The following is a 22500-nucleotide window of genomic DNA, read 5'->3' as shown; positions in this document are numbered from 1 at the left end:
AAAGAAAACCCAGTTTTTATGGCAAAACCAACTGTGGTCTATGTTAAGGGTTCTAGGGACCCAAAAGGGTCTCAGTCAAAAAAGTGTTAAAACCAAGTCTTAAATATTTTTTTATCCAAACGTTAAAATATTGATCAAATTTGGATATATCTGTTGACATGGATTTATTTTGTTCAGGTTTCGTACCTTTTTGGTCAAAGAAAACCAAGTTTTTATGGTAAAACCAACTGTGGTCTTTGTTAAAGGTCCTAGGGACCCAAAAGGTCTCAGTCAAACAAGTGTTAAAACCAAGTTGTACATATTTTTTTACTCAAACGCTAAAATAAAGATCAAATTTGGATATATCTGTTGACATAGATTTAATTTGTTCAGGTTTCGTACCTTTTTGGTCAAAGAAAACCCAGTTGTTATGGCAAAACCAACTGTGGTCTATGTTAAGGGTTCTAGGGACCCAAAAGGGTCTCAGTCAAAAAAGTGTTAAAACCAAGTCTTAAATATTTTTTTATCTAAACGCTAAAATATAGATCAAATTTGGACATATCTGTTGACATAGATTTATTTTGTTCAGTTTTCGTACCTTTTTGGTCAAAGAAAACCCAGTTGTTATGGCAAAACCAACTGTGGTCTATGTTAAGGGTTCTAGGGACCCAAAAGGGTCTCAGTCAAAAAAGTGTTAAAACCAAGTCTTAAATATTTTTTTATCTAAACGCTAAAATATAGATCAAATTTGGACATATCTGTTGACATAGATTTATTTTGTTCAGTTTTCGTACCTTTTTGGTCAAAGAAAACCCAGTTTTTATGGCAAAACCAGCTGTGGTCTACTTTAAGGGTTCTAGGGACCCAAAAAGGTCTCAGTCAAAAAAGTGTTAAAACCAAGTCTTAAATATTTTTTTATCCAAACGTTAAAATATTGATCAAATGTGGATATATCTGTTGACATGGATTTATTTTGTTCAGGTTTCGTACCTTTTTGGTCAAAGAAAACCAAGTTTTTATGGTAAAACCAACTGTGGTCTTTGTTAAAGGTCCTAGGGACCCAAAAAGGTCTCAGTCAAACAAGTGTTAAAACCAAGTTGTAAATATTTTTTTACTCAAACGCTAAAATATAGATCAAATTTGGATATATCTGTTGACATAGATTTAATTTGTTCAGGTTTCGTACCTTTTTGGTCAAAGAAAACCCAGTTGTTATGGCAAAACCAACTGTGGTCTATGTTAAGGGTTCTAGGGACCCAAAAGGGTCTCAGTCAAACAAGTGTTAAAACCAAGTCTTAAATATTTTTTTATCTAAACGCTAAAATATAGATCAAATTTGGACATATCTGTTGACATAGATTTATTTTGTTCAGTTTTCGTACCTTTTTGGTCAAAGAAAACCCAGTTTTTATGGTAAAACCAACTGTGGTCTACGTTAAGGGTTCTAGGACCCAAAAGGGTCTCAGTCAAAAAAGTGTTAAAACCAAGTCTTAAATATTTTTTTATCCAAACGTTAAAATATTGATCAAATGTGGATACATCTGTTGACATGGATTTATTTTGTTTAGGTTTCGTACCTTTTTGGTCAAAGAAAACCCAGTTGTTATGGCAAAACCAACTGTGGTCTATGTTAAGGGTTCTAGGGACCCAAAAGGGTCTCAGTCAAAAAAGTGTTAAAACCAAGTCTTAAATATTTTTTTATCTAAACGCTAAAATATAGATCACATTTGGACATATCTGTTGACATGGATTTATTTTGTTCAGGTTTCGTACCTTTTTGGTCAAAGAAAACCAAGTTTTTGTGGTAAAACCAACTGTGGTCTACGTTAAAGGTCCTAAGGACCCAAAAAAGTCTCAGTCAAACAAGTGTTAAAACCAAGTTGTACATATTTTTTTACTCAAACGCTAAAATATAGATCAAATTTGGATATATCTGTTGACATAGATTTAATTTGTTCAGGTTTTGTACCTTTTTGGTCAAAGAAAACCCAGTTTTTATGGCAAAACCAACTGTGGTCTATGTTAAGGGTTCTAGGGACCCAAAAGGGTCTCAGTCAAAAAAGTGTTAAAACCAAGTCTTAAATATTTTTTTATCTAAACGCTAAAATATAGATCAAATTTGGACATATCTGTTGACATAGATTTATTTTGTTCAGTTTTCGTACCTTTTTGGTCAAAGAAAACCCAGTTTTTATGGCAAAACCAACTGTGGTCTATGTAAGGGTTCTAGGGACCCAAAAGGGTCTCAGTCAAAAAAGTGTTAAAACCAAGTCTTAAATATTTTTTTATCCAAACGTTAAAATATTGATCAAATTTGGATATATCTGTTGACATGGATTTATTTTGTTCAGGTTTCGTACCTTTTTGGTCAAAGAAAACCAAGTTTTTATGGTAAAACCAACTGTGGTCTTTGTTAAAGGTCCTAGGGACCCAAAAAGGTCTCAGTCAAACAAGTGTTAAAACCAAGTTGTACATATTTTTTTACTCAAACGCTAAAATAAAGATCAAATTTGGATATATCTGTTGACATAGATTTAATTTGTTCAGGTTTCGTACCTTTTTGGTCAAAGAAAACCCAGTTGTTATGGCAAAACCAACTGTGGTCTATGTTAAGGGTTCTAGGGACCCAAAAGGGTCTCAGTCAAAAAAGTGTTAAAACCAAGTCTTAAATATTTTTTTATCTAAACGCTAAAATATAGATCAAATTTGGACATATCTGTTGACATAGATTTATTTTGTTCAGTTTTCGTACCTTTTTGGTCAAAGAAAACCCAGTTGTTATGGCAAAACCAACTGTGGTCTATGTTAAGGGTTCTAGGGACCCAAAAGGGTCTCAGTCAAAAAAGTGTTAAAACCAAGTCTTAAATATTTTTTTATCTAAACGCTAAAATATAGATCAAATTTGGACATATCTGTTGACATAGATTTATTTTGTTCAGTTTTCGTACCTTTTTGGTCAAAGAAAACCCAGTTTTTATGGCAAAACCAGCTGTGGTCTACTTTAAGGGTTCTAGGGACCCAAAAAGGTCTCAGTCAAAAAAGTGTTAAAACCAAGTCTTAAATATTTTTTTATCCAAACGTTAAAATATTGATCAAATTTGGATATATCTGTTGACATGGATTTATTTTGTTCAGGTTTCGTACCTTTTTGGTCAAAGAAAACCAAGTTTTCATGGTAAAACCAACTGTGGTCTTTGTTAAAGGTCCTAGGGACCCAAAAAGGTCTCAGTCAAACAAGTGTTAAAACCAAGTTGTAAATATTTTTTTACTCAAACGCTAAAATATAGATCAAATTTGGATATATCTGTTGACATAGATTTAATTTGTTCAGGTTTCGTACCGTTTTGGTCAAAGAAAACCCAGTTGTTATGGCAAAACCAACTGTGGTCTATGTTAAGGGTTCTAGGGACCCAAAAGGGTCTCAGTCAAACAAGTGTTAAAACCAAGTCTTAAATATTTTTTTATCTAAACGCTAAAATATAGATCAAATTTGGACATATCTGTTGACATAGATTTATTTTGTTCAGTTTTCGTACCTTTTTGGTCAAAGAAAACCCAGTTTTTATGGTAAAACCAACTGTGGTCTACGTTAAGGGTTCTAGGGACCCAAAAGGGTCTCAGTCAAAAAATTGTTAAAACCAAGTCTTAAATATTTTTTTATCCAAACGTTAAAATATTGATCAAATGTGGATACATCTGTTGACATGGATTTATTTTGTTTAGGTTTCGTACCTTTTTGGTCAAAGAAAACCCAGTTGTTATGGCAAAACCAACTGTGGTCTATGTTAAGGGTTCTAGGGACCCAAAAGGGTCTCAGTCAAAAAAGTGTTAAAACCAAGTCTTAAATATTTTTTTATCTAAACGCTAAAATATAGATCAAATTTGGACATATCTGTTGACATAGATTTATTTTGTTCAGTTTTCGTACCTTTTTGGTCAAAGAAAACCCAGTTTTTATGGCAAAACCAACTGTGGTCTACTTTAAGGGTTCTAGGGACCCAAAAGGGTCTCAGTCAAACAAGTGTTAAAACCAAGTCTTAAATATTTTTTTATCTAAACGCTAAAATATAGATCAAATTTGGACATATCTGTTGACATAGATTTATTTTGTTCAATTTTCGTACCTTTTTGGTCAAAGAAAACCCAGTTTTTATGGTAAAACCAACTGTGGTCTACGTTAAGGGTTCTAGGGACCCAAAAGGGTCTCAGTCAAAAAAGTGTTAAAACCAAGTCTTAAATATTTTTTTATCCAAACGTTAAAATATTGATCAAATGTGGATACATCTGTTGACATGGATTTATTTTGTTTAGGTTTCGTACCTTTTTGGTCAAAGAAAACCCAGTTGTTATGGCAAAACCAACTGTGGTCTATGTTAAGGGTTCTAGGGACCCAAAAGGGTCTCAGTCAAACAAGTGTTAAAACCAAGTCTTAAATATTTTTTTATCTAAACGCTAAAATATAGATCAAATTTGGACATATCTGTTGACATAGATTTATTTTGTTCAGTTTTCGTACCTTTTTGGTCAAAGAAAACCCAGTTTTTATGGTAAAACCAACTGTGGTCTACGTTAAGGGTTCTAGGGACCCAAAAGGGTCTCAGTCAAAAAATTGTTAAAACCAAGTCTTAAATATTTTTTTATCCAAACGTTAAAATATTGATCAAATGTGGATACATCTGTTGACATGGATTTATTTTGTTTAGGTTTCGTACCTTTTTGGTCAAAGAAAACCCAGTTGTTATGGCAAAACCAACTGTGGTCTATGTTAAGGGTTCTAGGGACCCAAAAGGGTCTCAGTCAAAAAAGTGTTAAAACCAAGTCTTAAATATTTTTTTATCTAAACGCTAAAATATAGATCAAATTTGGACATATCTGTTGACATAGATTTATTTTGTTCAGTTTTCGTACCTTTTTGGTCAAAGAAAACCCAGTTTTTATGGCAAAACCAACTGTGGTCTACTTTAAGGGTTCTAGGGACCCAAAAGGGTCTCAGTCAAACAAGTGTTAAAACCAAGTCTTAAATATTTTTTTATCTAAACGCTAAAATATAGATCAAATTTGGACATATCTGTTGACATAGATTTATTTTGTTCAATTTTCGTACCTTTTTGGTCAAAGAAAACCCAGTTTTTATGGTAAAACCAACTGTGGTCTACGTTAAGGGTTCTAGGGACCCAAAAGGGTCTCAGTCAAAAAAGTGTTAAAACCAAGTCTTAAATATTTTTTTATCCAAACGTTAAAATATTGATCAAATGTGGATACATCTGTTGACATGGATTTATTTTGTTTAGGTTTCGTACCTTTTTGGTCAAAGAAAACCCAGTTTTTATGGTAAAACCAACTGTGGTCTTTGTTAAAGGTCCTAGGGACCCAAAAAGGTCTCAGTCAAACAAGTGTTAAAACCAAGTTGTACATATTTTTTTACTCAAACGCTAAAATATAGATCAAATTTGGATATATCTGTTGACATAGATTTAATTTGTTCAGGTTTCGTACCTTTTTGGTCAAAGAAAACCCAGTTGTTATGGCAAAACCAACTGTGGTCTATGTTAAGGGTTCTAGGGACCCAAAAGGGTCTCAGTCCAAAAAAATGTTAAAACCAAGTCGTACATTTTTTTTTTTTAATTTTACCAATAAAACATAGATGAAAACATGTGTGCAGCACTGGATGAAAGATGCAATGGTCTGTCAGAAGCCCAGAAACTCACTGAGCTTTTACACACACACATTCATTACAAACAAACAGATCACAGGTGAGGATTGGAACCTTGATTAGCCATTCAAAGCTATTTGTGTCAACTTTTGTGCATGTTATCAGATCAAAGTCACTGGGGTATGTCAACTTTTGATCAGGGTCATTTGGGTACTTTCTTTTGTCATTTTGATTTAAAAAGAGTAAACATTGTTGTTTGTCAATAAATAGCTTCACACAACCATTAAGCATGAGTGGAAGAAAGGTTTTTGTGTTATCATTCATATTCTCTGAAGAATGGCCAAGAATACATACATTCTCAGTGACGTGCATTCAGTAGAGGCAGGTGAGGCCCCGCCTCACCTGCCATCATGGAAAGAAAAAAAAGTAAAAAGAAAACAATTTTTTAAAATAGTTATATGATTATATAACTATATTATATAATAATTATATATATTATGTGATTATACTAAAGTTATTTTCCATTTAACTTCACCAGTTTTAGATTATTTTTATTTTTATTTTCACATTTGCCGTTCAAATGCTGAGAAGAGACGGTGCGGTGGTCAGCAGCCAGTTGAGGCACGTCACTGATTTGTGCCTCACCATGGATTGTGCACAATGACTCGGCTAACTGCTGAGCTGCTGTGCAGTGAGACTGTATTGCTATATGAATTATATCAGCTAAGTAAACTATGGCATAGTTTAGTTAGCTGAGGTATATAATGTCCAGCAGGGGTCACCAACGCGGTGCCCGCGGGCACCAGGTAGCCCGTAAGGACCAGATGAGTAGCCCGCTGGCCTGTTCTTAAAAATAGCTCAAATAGCAGCACTTACCAGTGAGCTGCCTCTATTTTTAAAATTGTATTTATTTACTAGCAAGCTGGTCTCGCTTTGCTCTACATTTTTAATTCTAAGAGAGACAAAACTCAAAAAGAATTTATTAAGACTTGGTCTTCACTTGTTTAAATAAATTCATTCTTTTTTTTCCTTTGCTTCTTATAACTTTCAGAAAGACAGTTTTAGAGAAAAAATACAACCTTAAAAATTATTTTAGGATTTTTAAACACATATACCTTTTTACCTTTTAAATTCCATCCTCTTCTTTCCTGACAATTTAAATCAATGTTCAAATAAATTTATTTTTTTATTGTAAAGAATAATAAATACATTTTAATTTAATTCTTCATTTGAGCTTCTGTTTTTTCGACGAAGAATATTTGTGAAATATTTCTTCAAACTTATTATGATTAAAATTCAAAAAAATTATTCTGGCAAATCTAGAAAATCTGTAGAATCAAATTTAAATCTTATTTCAAAGTCTTTTGAATTTCTTTTAACATTTTTGTTCTGGAAAATCTAGAAGAAATAATGATTTGTCTTTGTTGGAAATATAGCTTGGTCCAATTTGTTATATATTCTAACAAAGTGTAGATTGGATTTTAACCTATTCAAAACATGTCATCAAAATTCTAAAATGAATCTTAATCAGGAAAAATTACTAAGGATGTTCCATAAAAATATTCGAATTAGCTAGTTTTTCTCCTTTTTTTCGGTTGAATTTTGAATTTTAAAGAGTCGAAATTGTCGGTGGAGTGCGGTAGTGATCCCAGAGATCATTCCTCGGCCGCAGAAGAAAAAAAAAAAAAAAAAAGTTAGCAATAAGTGCAGCGATTGTTTATTTCCTCTCGCCTGAACTTTTATTAAAAACATGGAGGATTACATATGTAAAATAAAACAGTTTTCTAAACTGGACTTTCAATGGAAGCAGGAGGTAATAATTAAAGTTAGACCAACGCCGGAGCTAAAAGGTTTGCTTTTGACTTCGGGACAGAAGACCCGTTCTTTTCAAACGGCGTGGTACACACGCAAAGGCTGGCTGTGTGGATGTCCAGCAAGAAAGGTAAGACCATAATAATGTTTTTTTTTATTAAATGTGCTTTTTTGTGTGCTACAGTTGTGTAAAGAATGCTGGTATGAGCTTTTAAACATAACCCGTTAACTGCTGCCAATCACATGGTGAATAAGATACTCTTTAGCAGGGGTGTCCAAAGTGCGGCCCGGGGGCCATTTGCGGCCCGCAGCTAATTGTTTACCGGCCCGCCACACATTCTGGAAATACTATTGTAAAAATATAAAAGAACATTAAAAAAAGTGTAATGTTGCTATGTTGACACAAAAGCTGCCATGCAGGAGGGTTTTTTTTCTTTTGTCTTTCTTCACTTTTCTTTTTTTTGCCATTGCTCCAAAAAAATATATAATGACAAAAAATCCATGTTATAATGACTTATTTTCAGGGCTCCAATTACTTCAAATATTTCACTTTAAAATGTTTTATGTGGTAAATATTGCATATATTGTGTAGTAGCCATATAAAAACATCAAAGTTTTCTTTGACAAAAGCGCATAAAACAAACAAAATAATAGTTCCAGCATAAAATGGACAGATTTATCTGAAGTTGATCTCGTAACTTAAGTGTTGAAAGTAAAAGAAAAACCTAATAAAAATGTATCACTTTATGAGTGGGGCGCCTTTTGGATCCCAAATATATTTAGTGATTTTTTATTTATCTTTTCACTGTGATAACTCAAAAATATGAAATAATTAAAATCAATGGTGTCCTGCATTATTGATCTTTTAGGGCTCTAATTACTAAATACTGCATATTTCAGTTTTACTATGAAAAAAACGTAGTTGTTTTTGACAGAAAAGCCATAAAACATTTTTTTAAATTTGTATTACTTTATATCAACTTGAAGTTGATATAGAGATTTACTGTAAGCGTTAAATAATTAAAAAAAGATAATAATCTGACTTATTTTTAACATTTTAATGACTGCGACCCTTTATGGTCCCTGGGACCCCTTAAGGTAAAATAAATAAAAAATCCATATATTTTGTTATGGTTTGAAAATGAAAAATATCAAAATGGCCCCCACATGCTTTAATTTTTCCGTGTGCGGCCCTCAATGGAAAAAGTTTGGACACCCCTGCTCTTTAGGGTTCATATGTTTGTAAATCTGACTGTGATGAAGTCAGTGCCTCACCAGCCATGAACCTCACCGCATGTCACTGTAAATTCTCCCAAGGTATGTAAACTTATGAGCACAACTGTATATACAGTATCTGCGATGAGGGGGCGACTTGTCCAGGGTGTAACCTGCTTTCCGCCCGAATGCAGCTGGGATGGGCTCCAGCGACCCCCCGCAACCCTAAAAAGGGACAAGCGGTAGAAAATGGATGGATGGATGGATATATATATATGTGTATGTATATATATATATATATATATATATATATATATATATATATATATATATATATATATATATATATATATATATATATATATATAGATAGATAGATAGATAGTACTTTATTGATTCTTTCAGGAGAGTTCCCTCAGGAAAATTTTAATTCCAGCATATATATATATATGTATGTATGTATATATATATATATATATATATATATATATATATATATATATATATATATATATATATATATATATATATATATATATATATATATATATGTATGTATGTATGTATGTATGTATGTATGTATGTATGTATGTATGTATGTATGTATGTATGTATGTATGTATGTATGTATGTATGTATATATATATGTATATAAATGTGTGAATGTGTATATATATATATATATATATATATATATATATATATATATATATATATATATATATTAGGGATGTCCGATAATGGCTTTTTGCCGATATCCGATATTCCGATATTGTCCAACTCTTTAATTACCGATACCGATATCAATTGATACCGATATCAACTGATATATACAGTCGTGGAATTAACACATTATTATGTCTAATTTGGACAACCAGGTATGGTGAAGATAAGGTACTTTTAAAAAAAAATTATAAGATAAATAAATTAAAAACATTTTCTTGAATAAAAAATAAAGTAAAACAATATAAAAACAGTTACATAGAAACTAGTAATTAATGAAAATGAGTAACATTAACTGTTAAAGGTTAATACTATTAGTGGAGCAGCAGCACGCACAATCATGTGTGCTTACGGACTGTATCCCTTGCCGACTGTATTGATATATATTGATATATAATGTAGGAACCAGAATATTAATAACAGAAAGAAACAACCCTTTTGTGTGAATGAGGAGGGAGGTTGTTTGGGTTGGTGCATTAATTGTAAGTGTATCTTGTGTTTTTTATGTTGATTTAATTTTAAAAAAAACAAAAAAAAAAAAAAAACGATACCGATAATAACCGATATTACATTTTAACACATTTATCGGCCGATAATATCGGCAGGCCGATATTATCGGACATCCCTAATATATATATATATATATATATATATATATATATATATATATATATATATATATATATATATATATATATATATATATATATATATATATATATATTAAAATGTGTATATATAATGCAATTTATTTTGTTATATTTAGCTTATTTACTATGATGTATTTACTGTAGATATACTATAACTATTAAAGGATTTGTGCATGCATTTAAAAACTATATATATATATATATATATATATATATATATGGTATTCTAAAATATCACAAAACTGGCTTTTGGTATGGAAAACAGTTCCAATGTTCTTGCAGTCATCTTTTTTTTTTTTTGTTGACTTTTGTATATATTTGTTATTCATTCATTCATTGCGTTATGTTTGAGTTCGTTGTTCCGCATTGAAGTATTCATTGCATTATGTTTGAGTTCCGCATTGAAGTATTCATTGCGTTATGTTTGAGTTCCGCATTGAAGCAATGTTGCGAACAGAAGGGACGTTGTTTATCGGCAACATCGCTAGGCGACCGTAAACATTGCAGCCACAAACAACCCGGTGAGGAATAATGCGAGGAAATGAAACCACGAGCGTGACAAAACATGACAATCATTTTTGGAAAAGCAGCCTGGTCGGTACTCACTGTCATGTTACTACGGTACTCACTGTCATGTTACTTTCCCAGCTCCTGGCGGACAACTTTGGATTGAGACCAAGTCTTCCAGAAGGTTCCGCAATGACCGAGTTCTGTCCCTGTCGTGTCCGACTGCAGGGAACAAGAGTGTCCGCAGCCCTCCTGCTGCTTTGAAAGTATTTCAAAGGTCTGAGCCGCCATGCCCCCCCCCCCCCCCCCTCCTCTCTGTCCTCCACTTCCTGGCCGCACTCTTGCCCCCCTGTTTCCAATCTGTCACCTCCAGCCTTCCTGTCACTCTCTTTCCTTCTCTTTCCATCTTCTCCTCCGCGCCCCCCGTGTGGAATTCCTGCTTTAATCAGCAGGAATGGCGGGAATGGCCGGCGTGGGCCAACGAGCTGTAGTCCTGATCCCTGCCTCTTACGGGGATTACAGAGTACAGTCAAGCGTGCCTCGATGCTCGAAGACGGCTCTGGTCTCATGTCACTTTCATGCCACGTCCGTCGCCGCGGGCAACGTAATGAAGACGTGAAATATGCCAGGCCGCATTGATGCGCCCGCGCCGTTTGGGGACTTTGCAGCCAGAAACCTCTTCCATCACTAAACTTTCATCATCTCGTCTTTCTCCCCACGGAATTATGCAACATTTCATATTTAATCCTGCTCCACTTTAACATTGTTATTTACAGTCTTCACCATCCCGGCGTTATATAAACAAACACCAGTGAAGTTGTGGAAATGGTGAATAAAAAGAGAACACAATAATCCTTTTCAACTTATATTCAATGGAATAGACTGCAAAGACAAGATATTTCATGCTCAAACCGCAAAACGTCGTTATTTTTTGCAAATATTAGCTCGTTTGGAATTGGATGCCTGCAGCATGTTTTTCAAAAAAGCTGGCACAAGTGGCAAAAAAGACTGAGAAAGTGGAGGAATGCTCATCAAAGACTTATTTGGGACATCCCACAGGTGAACATGGCTAATTGGGAACGGGTGGGTGCCATGGTTGGGTGTAAAAGCAGCTTCCGTGGAATGCTCAGTCATTCACAAACAAGGACGGGGCGAGGGTCACCACTTTGTCAACAAATGCCCGAGCAAATTGTTTAAGAACAACATTTATCAACCAGCTATTGCAAGGAATTGAGGGATTTCACCATCTACGCTCCGTAATATCATCGAAAGGTTCAGAGAATCTGGAGAAATCACTGCACGTAAGCCATGATATTACGCACCTTGGATCCCTCAGGCGGTACTGCATCAAAAACCGACATCGGCGTGTAAAGGATATCACCACGTGGGCTCAGGAACACTTCAAAAAACCACTGTCAGTAACTACAGTTGGTCGCTACATCTGTAAGTGCGAGTTGAAAACTCTACTATGCAAAGCCACAGCCATTTATCAACAACACCCAGAAACGCCGCCGGCTCGGCCGGGCCCGAGCTCATCTAAGTTGGACTGATGCAAAGTGGAAAAGTGTTCTGTGGTCTGACGAGTCCACATTTCAAATTGTTTTTTGGAAACTGTGGACGTCGAGGAAAAAAAACAACATCCGGTTGTTCTAGGCCAGTGGTGTCCAAAGTTTTACCGGCCCACAGCACATCATTCTAAAAATACTAAAACATATTTTAAATAAAAGAGCAAATAGGTGAACTGCAATCAGAAAAAGTTGCATTGTTGAATCTAATAACACGTTTTTTTAAAAATAATTTATCAAAAAATAATAATGAATCAAAATCAATGTTGCTATGAATTATTGACTGATTTAGGGACAAAAAGGACATAAATACAACAAAATTAAAAAATATGAAAATTATTTCAAAAAAATACATATTAATTACTGTATGTACTAATACTAATTATTATATTGATTGTTATTATGAATAAACTAAACCAATTACATTATATTTTATCTGAAGCTGATATAGAGATTTAAGTGTTGATTGTTAAAATAAAAAATAACAAAAGCAAAAATTTTGCTATGAATTATTGACCTATTTAGGATCCAATTAATTCACATCAAATAATCCACTTTGAAAACATTTTTGGGAAAAATATTGTATATTAGTATTTTTGCCCCAACAAATAGGATTTTGACAAAAACCTCATAAAATGTAATATATATATATATATATATATATATATATATATATATATATATATATATATATATATATATATATATATATATATATATATATATATATATATATATTTTCACCTGAAGTTGAATTAGAGAATTAACCTTTCAATAAAAAAAAAATATATATATATATATATGACTTATTTTTAACCTTTTTTAAGACAGAAACCCTTCTGGGTCCCTAGGACCTAACTTGAGGGAGGCCCAAAGGTTAAAAAAAAAAAAGGGTATATTGTAGGGATGTCCGATAATGGCTTTTTGCCGATATCCGATATGCCGATATTGTCCAACTCTTTAATTACCGATACCGATATCAACCGATACCGATATCAACCGATATATACAGTCGTGGAATTAACACATTATTATGCCTAATTTGGACAACCAGGTATAGTGAAGATAAGGTACTTTTTTTAAAAAATGAATCAAATAAAATAAGATAAATAAATTAAAAACATTTTCTTGAATAAAAAAGAAAGTAAAACAATATAAAAACAGTTACATAGAAACTAGTAATTAATGAAAATTTGTAAAATTAACTGTTAAAGGTTAGTATTATTAGTGGACCAGCAGCACGCACAATCATGTGTGCTTACGGACTGTATCCCTTGCAGACTGTATTGATATATATTGATATATAATGTAGGAAGCAGAATATTAATAACAGAAAGAAACAACCCTTTTGTGTGAATGAGTGTAAATGGGGGAGGGAGGTTTTTTGGGTTGTTGCACTAATTGTAAGTGTATCTTGTGTTTTTTATGTGGATTTAATTTAAAAAAAACAACAAAAAACGTTACTGATAATAAAAAAAACGATACCGATAATTTCCGATATTACATTTTAACGCATTTACCGATATTATCGGACATCTCTAGTATATTGTATAGGTTTTGAAAATGAAATTATATCAAAATGGCCCCCGCGTGCTTTGATTTTTCAGTGTGCGGCCCTCAGTGGAGAAAGTTTGGACACCCCTGTTCTAGGCGCAAAGTGTAAAAGGCAGCATGTGTGATGGTACGGGGGTGTATTAGTGCCCAAGACATGGGTAACTTACACATCTGTGAAGGCACCATTAATGCTGAAAGGTACATACAGCTTTTGGAGCAACATATGTTGCCATCCAAGCAACGTTATCATGGACGCCCCTGCTTATTTCAGCAAGACGATGCCAAGCCACGTGTTACATTAACGTGGCTTCGTAGTAAAAGAGTGCTGGTACTAGACTGGCCTGCCTGTAGTCCAGACCTGTGTCCCATTGAAAATGTGCGGCGCATTATGAAGCCTAAAATAGCACAACGGAGACAACTTAAGCAAATAATTCCACCTGAGAAGCTTCAAAAATGTGTCTCCTCAGTTCCCAAACCTTTACTGAGTGTTGTTAAAAGGAAAGGCCATGTAACACAGTGGTAAAAAATGCCTCTGTGACAACTTTTACACAATGTGACAACTTCTCTGCTTTGGGGGTTTTGAGAAATGATGCGTTTATTATCACTTCAGATCCAGACTGGCATCCAGCATGCACATTGTCAGCGTGCGTTGACAAGTATGTACACTTGTGGCCCTAATCGCCTTACTTGAGCGCATCCGTCATTTTTCTGTCGACAGCCCCTAAAAAAAAAATGCAAAAAAATCCACAGATAGAAAACTGATGATGTAACCTGCGGCGTACGTGCGCGTTCGCCCGCGTTATGTGGACGTCTCGTATTTGTAGACGCCGTCAAGCGGGCGGGAGGCGATGACGGTTGCGTTTAGGATGACGGCGGGGGGCCGAGTAACCTCACGGAGCGACGACACGCTCGTACGCGTTCGCCATGGGGGAGGGGGGGGCAAAACTGGGCAAGGATGGCGGGGGCAGTAACCCGAGCACGCCCGGGCCGGTTGTGATAGCAGCTTGTGTTTGTGTTGCATAACGGCAGCAATAATAGTGCAGTGGTATGTACGAGCAGAAAGAGGAGGAGGGTGTTGAGGGTCCACCTGCAGATGCTGCTAAGTAGCAACCAGCTGGCAGCCAACAATAATAGTAATAATAATAATATGCTCCTGGGAAGACCCAGCATGGATTACATACCACTTGTATACCCTCTAAAGCAGTGGTCCCCAACGTTTTTGTACTTGCGGACCGGTCAATGCTTGAAAATTTGTCTCACGGACCGGGGGGGGAGGGGTAGTAAAAAAAAAAAATTTTTTTTTTTTTTTTTTTTTTTTTTTTTTTTTTTTTTTGGTCATAAAGAAATACAATCATGTGTGCTTACGGACTGCATCCATGCAGACTGTATTGATTTATATTGATATATAATGTATATATTGTGTTTTTTATGTTGATTTAATTTTTTTTTTTTTTTTTCTTGTCCCCAACCGGTGGTTGAGGACCACTGCTCTAAATGCTTAGTGGCCACATGCGTGGACAGCACCTTTTAGCTCTTATTTCCCAAAATTGTGTACACTACTGAATTGGGGTCTTATGGCCACTTATGTGGACACTTATACTGCCATCTGGTGGTGGCAGAAGAGTATAACATACAATGGAATTTGGAAAAAAAAAGTGTCAAATCTTTGCTGCATTTTTTTTGCGTTTCACTTGATCGTAAAATGTGTCGATCGAAAAGGGGGTGTGACGTTCATATTTTGTCAATATTCAGTGTTTTATCATTCATACAAAAATTTAAAGTTACATTACGTTTTTTAAGGCGGTCTGTCATAACGTTTTTAGCATTCAATGTGAGGTTTTGTTTTAATGTTCCTAAAAATAGATATACCGGCCCCCAGACACATTTTTTTCCTCTAAATGTGGCCCCCGAGTCAAAATAATTGCCCAGGCCTGCTCTAGCCACATGCATGGACAGCACCTTTTAGCTCTTATTTCCCAAAATTGTGTACACTACTGAATTGGGGTCTTATGGCCACTTATGTGGACACTTATACTGCCATCTGGTGGTGGCAGAAGAGTATAACATACAATGGAATTTGGAAAAAAAAAGTGTCAAATCTTTGCTGCATTTTTTTTGCGTTTCACTTGATCGTAAAATGTGTCGATCGAAAAGGGGGTGTGACGTTCATATTTTGTCAATATTCAGTGTTTTATCATTCATAGAAAAATGTAAAATTACATTACGTTTTTTTAAGGCGGTCTGTCATAACGTTTTTAGCATTCAATGTGAGGTTTTGTATTAGTGTTCCTAAAAAATAGATATGCCGGCCCCCAGACACATTTTTTTCCTCTAAATGTGGCCCCCGAGTCAAAATAATTGCCCGGCCTGCTCTAAAGGCTTAGTGGCCACATGCGTGGACAGCACCTTTTAGCTCTTATTTCCCAAAATTGTGTACACTACTGAATTGGGGTCTTATGGCCACTTATGTGGACACTTATACTGCCATCTGGTGGTGGCAGAAGAGTATAACATACAATGGAATTTGGAAAAAAAAAGTGTCAAATCTTTGCTGCATTTTTTTTGCGTTTCACTTGATCGTAAAATGTGTCGATCAAAAAAGGGGGTGTGACTTTCATATTTTGTCAATATTCAGTGTTTTATCGTTCATAGAAAAATGTAAAATTCCATTCCGTTTTTTAAGGCGGTCTGTCATAACGTTTTTAGCATTCAATGTGAGGTTTTGGGATTAGTGTTTCTAAAAAAAATAGATATACCGGCCCCCAGACACATTTGTTCCTCTAAATGTGGCCCCCGAGTCAAAATAATTGCCCAGGCCTGCTCTAAAGGCTTAGTGGCCACATGCGTGGACAGCACCTTTTAGCTCTTATTTCCCAAAATTGTGTACACTACTGAATTGGGGTCTTATGGCCACTTATGTGGACACTTATACTGCCATCTGGTGGTGGCAGAAGAGTATAACATAAAATGGAATTTGGAAAAAAAAAGTGTCAAATCTTTGCTGCATTTTTGTTGCGTTTCACTTGATTGTAAAATGTGTCGATCGAAAAGGGGGTGTGACGTTCATATTTTGTCAATATTCAGTGTTTTATCGTTCATAGAAAAATTTAAAATTCCATTCCGTTTTTTAAGGCGGTCTGTCATAACATTTTTAGCATTCAATGTAAGGTTTTGGGATTAGTGTTTCTAAAAAAATAGATATACCGGCCCCCAGACACATTTTTTCCTCTAAATGTGGCCCCCGAGTCAAAATAATTGCCCCGGCCTGCTCTAAAGGCTTAGTGGCCACATGCGTGGACAGCACCTTTTAGCTCTTATTTCCCAAAATTGTGTACACTACTGAATTGGGGTCTTATGGCCACTTATGTGGACACTTATACTGCCATCTGGTGGTGGCAGAAGAGTATAACATACAATGGAATTTGGAGGGAAAAAAATTCATAAAATCTTTGCTGCATTTTTGTTGCGTTTCACTTGATCGAAAAGGGGGTGTGACGTTCATATTTTGTCAATATTCAGTGTTTTATCATTCATAGAAAAATGTAAAATTACATTACGGTTTTTAAGGCGGTCTGTCATAACGTTTTTAGCATTCAATGTGAGGTTTTGTATTAGTGTTCCTAAAAAAGAGATATACCGGCCCCCAGACACATTTTGTTCCTCTAAATGTGGCCCCCGAGTCAAAATAATTGCCCGGCCTGCTCTAAAGGCTTAGTGGCCACATGCGTGGACAGCACCTTTTAGCTCTTATTTCCCAAACTTGTGTACACTACTGAATTGGGGTCTTAAGGCCACTTATGTGGACACTTATACTGCCATCTGGTGGTGTCAGAAGAGTATAACATACAATGGAATTTGGGTAAAAAAAAGTGTATAAAATCTTTGCTGCATTTTTGTTGCGTTTCACTTGATCTTAAAATGTGTCGATCAAAAAAGGGGGTGTGACTTTCATATTTTGTCAATATTCAGTGTTTTATCGTTCATAGAAAAATGTAAAATTACATTCCGTTTTTTAAGGCGGTCTGTCATAACGTTTTTACCATTCAATGTAAGGTTTTTTATTAGTGTTCCTAAAAAATAGATATATCGGCCCCCAGACACAATTTTTCCTCTAAATGTGGCCCCCGAGTCAAAATATTTGCCCAGGCCTGCTCTAAAGGCTTAGTGGCCACATGCGTGTACAGCACCTTTTAGCTCTTATTTCCCAAAATTGTGTACACTACTGAATTGGGGTCTTATGGCCACTTATGTGGACACTTATACTGCCATCTGGTGGTGTCAGAAGAGTATAACATACAATGAAGTTCAGAAAAAAAAAAGTGTAAAATATTTGCTGCATTTTTGTTGCGTTTCACTTGATCGAAAAGGGGGAGTGACGTTCATATTTTGTCAATATTCAGTGTTTTATCGTTCGTAGAAAAATTTAAAATTCCATTCCGTTTTTTAAGGCGGTCCGTCATAACGTTTTTAGCATTCAATGTAAGGTTTTGGGATTAGTGTTCCTAAAAAAATAGATATACCGGCCACCAGACACATTTTTTTCCTCTAAATGTGGCCCCCGAGTCAAAATAATTGCCCAGACCTGCTCTAAAGTCTTAGTGGCCACATGCGTGTACAGCACCTTTTAGCTCTTGTTTCCCAAAATTGTGTACACTACTGAATTGGGGTCCTATGGCTATTATGTGGACACTTATACTGCCATCTGGTGGTGTCAGAAGAGTATAACATACAATGGAATTTGGGTAAAAAAAAAGTGTATAAAATCTTTGCTGCATTTTTGTTGCGTTTCACTTGATCGTAAAATGTGTCGATCAAAAAAGGGGGTGTGACTTTCATATTTTGTCAATATTCAGTGTTTTATCGTTCATAGAAAAATTTAAAATTCCATTCTGTTTTTTAAGGCGGTCTGTCATAACATTTTTAGCATTCAATGTAAGGTTTTGGGATTAGTGTTTCTAAAAAATAGATATACCGGCCCCCAGACACATTTGTTCCTCTAAATGTGGCCCCCGAGTCAAAATAATTGCCCCGGCCTGCTCTAAAGGCTTAGTGGCCACATGCGTGGACAGCACCTTTTAGCTCTTATTTCCCAAAATTGTGTACACTACTGAATTGGGGTCTTATGGCCACTTATGTGGACACTTATACTGCCATCTGGTGGTGTCAGAAGAGTATAACATACAATGGAATTTGGAAAAAAAAAGTGTCAAATCTTTGCTGCATTTTTTTTGCGTTTCACTTGATCGTAAAATGTGTCGATCGAAAAGGGGGTGTGACGTTCATATTTTGTCAATATTCAGTGTTTTATCATTCATACAAAAATGTAAAATTACATTACGTTTTTTAAGGCGGTCTGTCATAACGTTTTTAGCATTCAATGTGAGGTTTTGTTTTAATGTTCCTAAAAATAGATATACCGGCCCCCAGACACATTTGTTCCTCTAAATGTGGCCCCCGAGTCAAAATAATTGCCCAGGCCTGCTCTAAAGTCTTAGTGGCCACATGCGTGTACAGCACCTTTTAGCTCTTATTTCCCAAAATTGTGTACACTACTGAATTGGGGTCTTATGGCCACTTATGTGGACACTTATACTGCCATCTGGTGGTGTCAGAAGAGTATAACATACAATGGAATTTTTTGGGGAAAAAAGTGTAAAATCTTAGCTGCATTTTTGTTGCGTTTCACTTGATCGTAAAATGTGTCGACAGAAAAGGGGGTATGACGTTCATATGTTGTCAATATTCAGTGTTTTAACCTTCATAGAAATTTTTTAAATTCCATTCCGTTTTTTAAGGCGGTCTGTCATAACGTTTTTAGCATTCAATGTGAGGTTTTGTTTTAATGTTCCTAAAAATAGATATACCGGCCCCCAGACACATTTGTTCCTCTAAATGTGGCCCCCGAGTCAAAATAATTGCCCAGGCCTGCTCTAAAGGCTTAGTGGCCACATGCGTGGACAGCACCTTTTAGCTCTTATTCCCCAAAATTGTGTACACTACTGAATTGGGGTCTTATGGCCACTTATGTGGACACTTATACTGCCATCTGGTGGTGTCAGAAGAGTATAACATACAATGGAATTTGGGTAAAAAAAAGTGTATAAAATCTTTGCTGCATTTTTGTTGCGTTTCACTTGATCGTAAAATGTGTCGATCAAAAAAGGGGGTGTGACTTTCATATTTTGTCAATATTCAGTGTTTTATCGTTCATAGAAAAATGTAAAATTCCATTCTGTTTTTTAAACCGGTCTGTCATAACGTTTTTAGCATTCAATGTAAGGTTTTGGGATTAGTGTTTCTAAAAAAAATAGATATACCGGCCGCCAGACACATTTTTTCCTCTAAATGTGGCCCCCGAGTCAAAATAATTGCCCCGGCCTGCTCAAAAGGCTTAGTGGCCACATGCGTGGACAGCACCTTTTAGCTCTTATTTCCCAAAATTGTGTACACTACTGAATTGGGGTCTTATGGCCACTTATGTGGACACTTATACTGCCATCTGGTGGTGGCAGAAGAGTATAACATACAATGGAATTTGGGTAAAAAAAAGTGTATAAAATCTTTGCTGCATTTTTGTTGCGTTTCACTTGATCGTAAAATGTGTCGATCGAAAAGGGGGTGTGGCGTTCATATTTTGTCAATATTCAGTGTTTTATCATTCATAGAAAAATGTAAAATTCCATTATGTTTTTAAGGCGGTCTGTCATAACGTTTTTAGCATTCAATGTGAGGTTTTGGGATTAGTGTTTCTAAAAAATAGATATATCGGCCCCCAGACACATTTTTTCCTCTAAATGTGGCCCCCGAGTCAAAATAATTGCCCCGTCCTGCTCTAATGGCTTAGTGGCCACATGCGTGGACAGCACCTTTTAGCTCTTATTTCCCAAAATTGTGTACACTACTGAATTGGGGTCTTATGGCCACTTATGTGGACACTTATACTGCCATCTGGTGGTGTCAGAAGAGTATAACATACAATGGAATTTGGAAAAAAAAAGTGTCAAATCTTTGCTGCATTTTTGTTGCGTTTCACTTGATCGTAAAATGTGTCGATCAAAAAGGGGGTGTGACGTTCATATTTTGTCAATATTCAGTGTTTTATCGTTCATAGAAAAATTTAAAATTACATTCCGTTTTTTAAGGCGGTCTGTCATAACGTTTTTAGCATTCAATGTGAGGTTTTGTATTAGTGTTTCTAAAAAATGATATAGCGGCCCCCAGACAAATTATTTTATTTAAATGTGGCCCTAGAGTCAAAATAATTGCCCCGGCCTGCTCTAAAGGCTTAGTGGCCACATGCGTGGACAGCACCTTTTAGCTCTTATTTCCCAAAATTGTGTACACTACTGAATTGGGGTCTTATGGCCACTTATGTGGACACTTATACTGCCATCTGGTGGTGTCAGAAGAGTACAACATACAATGGAATTTGGGTAAAAAAAAAGTGTATAAAATCTTTGCTGCATTTTTGTTGCGTTTCACTTGATCGTAAAATGTGTCGATCAAAAAAGGGGGTGTGACTTTCATATTTTGTCAATATTCAGTGTTTTATCGTTCATAGAAAAATGTAAAATTCCATTCTGTTTTTTAAGGCGGTCTGTCATAACATTTTTAGCATTCAATGTAAGGTTTTGGGATTAGTGTTTCTAAAAAATAGATATACCGGCCCCCAGACACATTTGTTCCTCTAAATGTGGCCTCCGAGTCAAAATAATTGCCCCGGCCTGCTCTAAAGGCTTAGTGGCCACATGCGTGGACAGCACCTTTTAGCTCTTATTTCCCAAAATTGTGTACACTACTGAATTGGGGTCTTATGGCCTCTTATGTGGACACTTATACTGCCATCTGGTGGTGGCAGAAGAGTATAACATACAATGGAATTTGGAAAAAAAAAGTGTCAAATCTTTGCTGCATTTTTTTTGCGTTTCACTTGATCGTAAAATGTGTCGATCGAAAAGGGGGTGTGACGTTCATATTTTGTCAATATTCAGTGTTTTATCATTCATAGAAAAATGTAAAATTACATTACGTTTTTTAAGGCGGTCTGTCATAACGTTTTTAGCATTCAATGTGAGGTTTGTTTTAATGTTCCTAAAAATAGATATATCGGCCCCCAGACACATTTGTTCCTCTAAATGTGGCCCCCGAGTCAAAATAATTGCCCAGGCCTGCTCTAAAGGCTTAGTGGCCACATGCGTGGACAGCACCTTTTAGCTCTTATTTCCCAAAATTGTGTACACTACTGAATTGGGGTCTTATGGCCACTTATGTGGACACTTATACTGCCATCTGGTGGTGTCAGAAGAGTATAACATACAATGGAATTTGGGTAAAAAAAGTGTATAAAATCTTTGCTGCATTTTTGTTGCGTTTCACTTGATCGTAAAATGTGTCGATCGAAAAAGGGGGTGTGGCGTTCATATTTTGTCAATATTCAGTGTTTTATCATTCATAGAAAAATGTAAAATTCCATTATGTTTTTAAGGCAGTCTGTCATAACGTTTTTAGCATTCAATGTAAGGTTTTGGGATTAGTGTTTCTAAAAAATAGATATACCGGCCCCCAGACACATTTTTTCCTCTAAATGTGGCCCCCGAGTCAAAATAATTTCCCCGGCCTGCTCTAATGGCTTAGTGGCCACAAGCGTGGACAGCACCTTTTAGCTCTTATTTCCCAAAATTGTGTACACTACTAAATTGGGGTCTTATGGCCACTTATGTGGACACTTATACTGCCATCTGGTGGTGTCAGAAGAGTATAACATACAATGGAATTTGGAAAAAAAAAGTGTCAAATCCTTGCTGCATTTTTGTTGCGTTTCACTTGATCGTAAAATGTGTCG

At 35.5% G+C, this 22500-nt stretch overlaps 1 protein-coding gene across 2 annotated transcripts in view; it reads right to left on the bottom strand.

Moving 5' to 3' along the window:
* Positions 1 to 10835, bottom strand: part of sbk3 (SH3 domain binding kinase family, member 3) — a 22451-nt gene extending 11616 nt beyond the window's left edge. For both annotated transcript variants that reach the window (XM_062064128.1, XM_062064130.1), the window contains exon 1: positions 10662 to 10835. In XM_062064128.1, coding sequence (XP_061920112.1) covers positions 10662 to 10667 — 6 coding nt within the window. In that variant the 5' untranslated portion in view covers positions 10668 to 10835. The remainder of the gene's footprint in view (positions 1 to 10661) is intronic.
* Between the last annotated feature and the right edge of the window lie 11665 nt (positions 10836 to 22500).

This window comes from Entelurus aequoreus, linkage group LG11 (assembly GCF_033978785.1).
Source record: "Entelurus aequoreus isolate RoL-2023_Sb linkage group LG11, RoL_Eaeq_v1.1, whole genome shotgun sequence".
NCBI lineage: Eukaryota > Metazoa > Chordata > Actinopteri > Syngnathiformes > Syngnathidae > Entelurus > Entelurus aequoreus.
The sequence above is the reverse complement of the archived record's forward strand: the minus strand, read 5'-3'. Positions and strand labels throughout refer to the sequence as shown.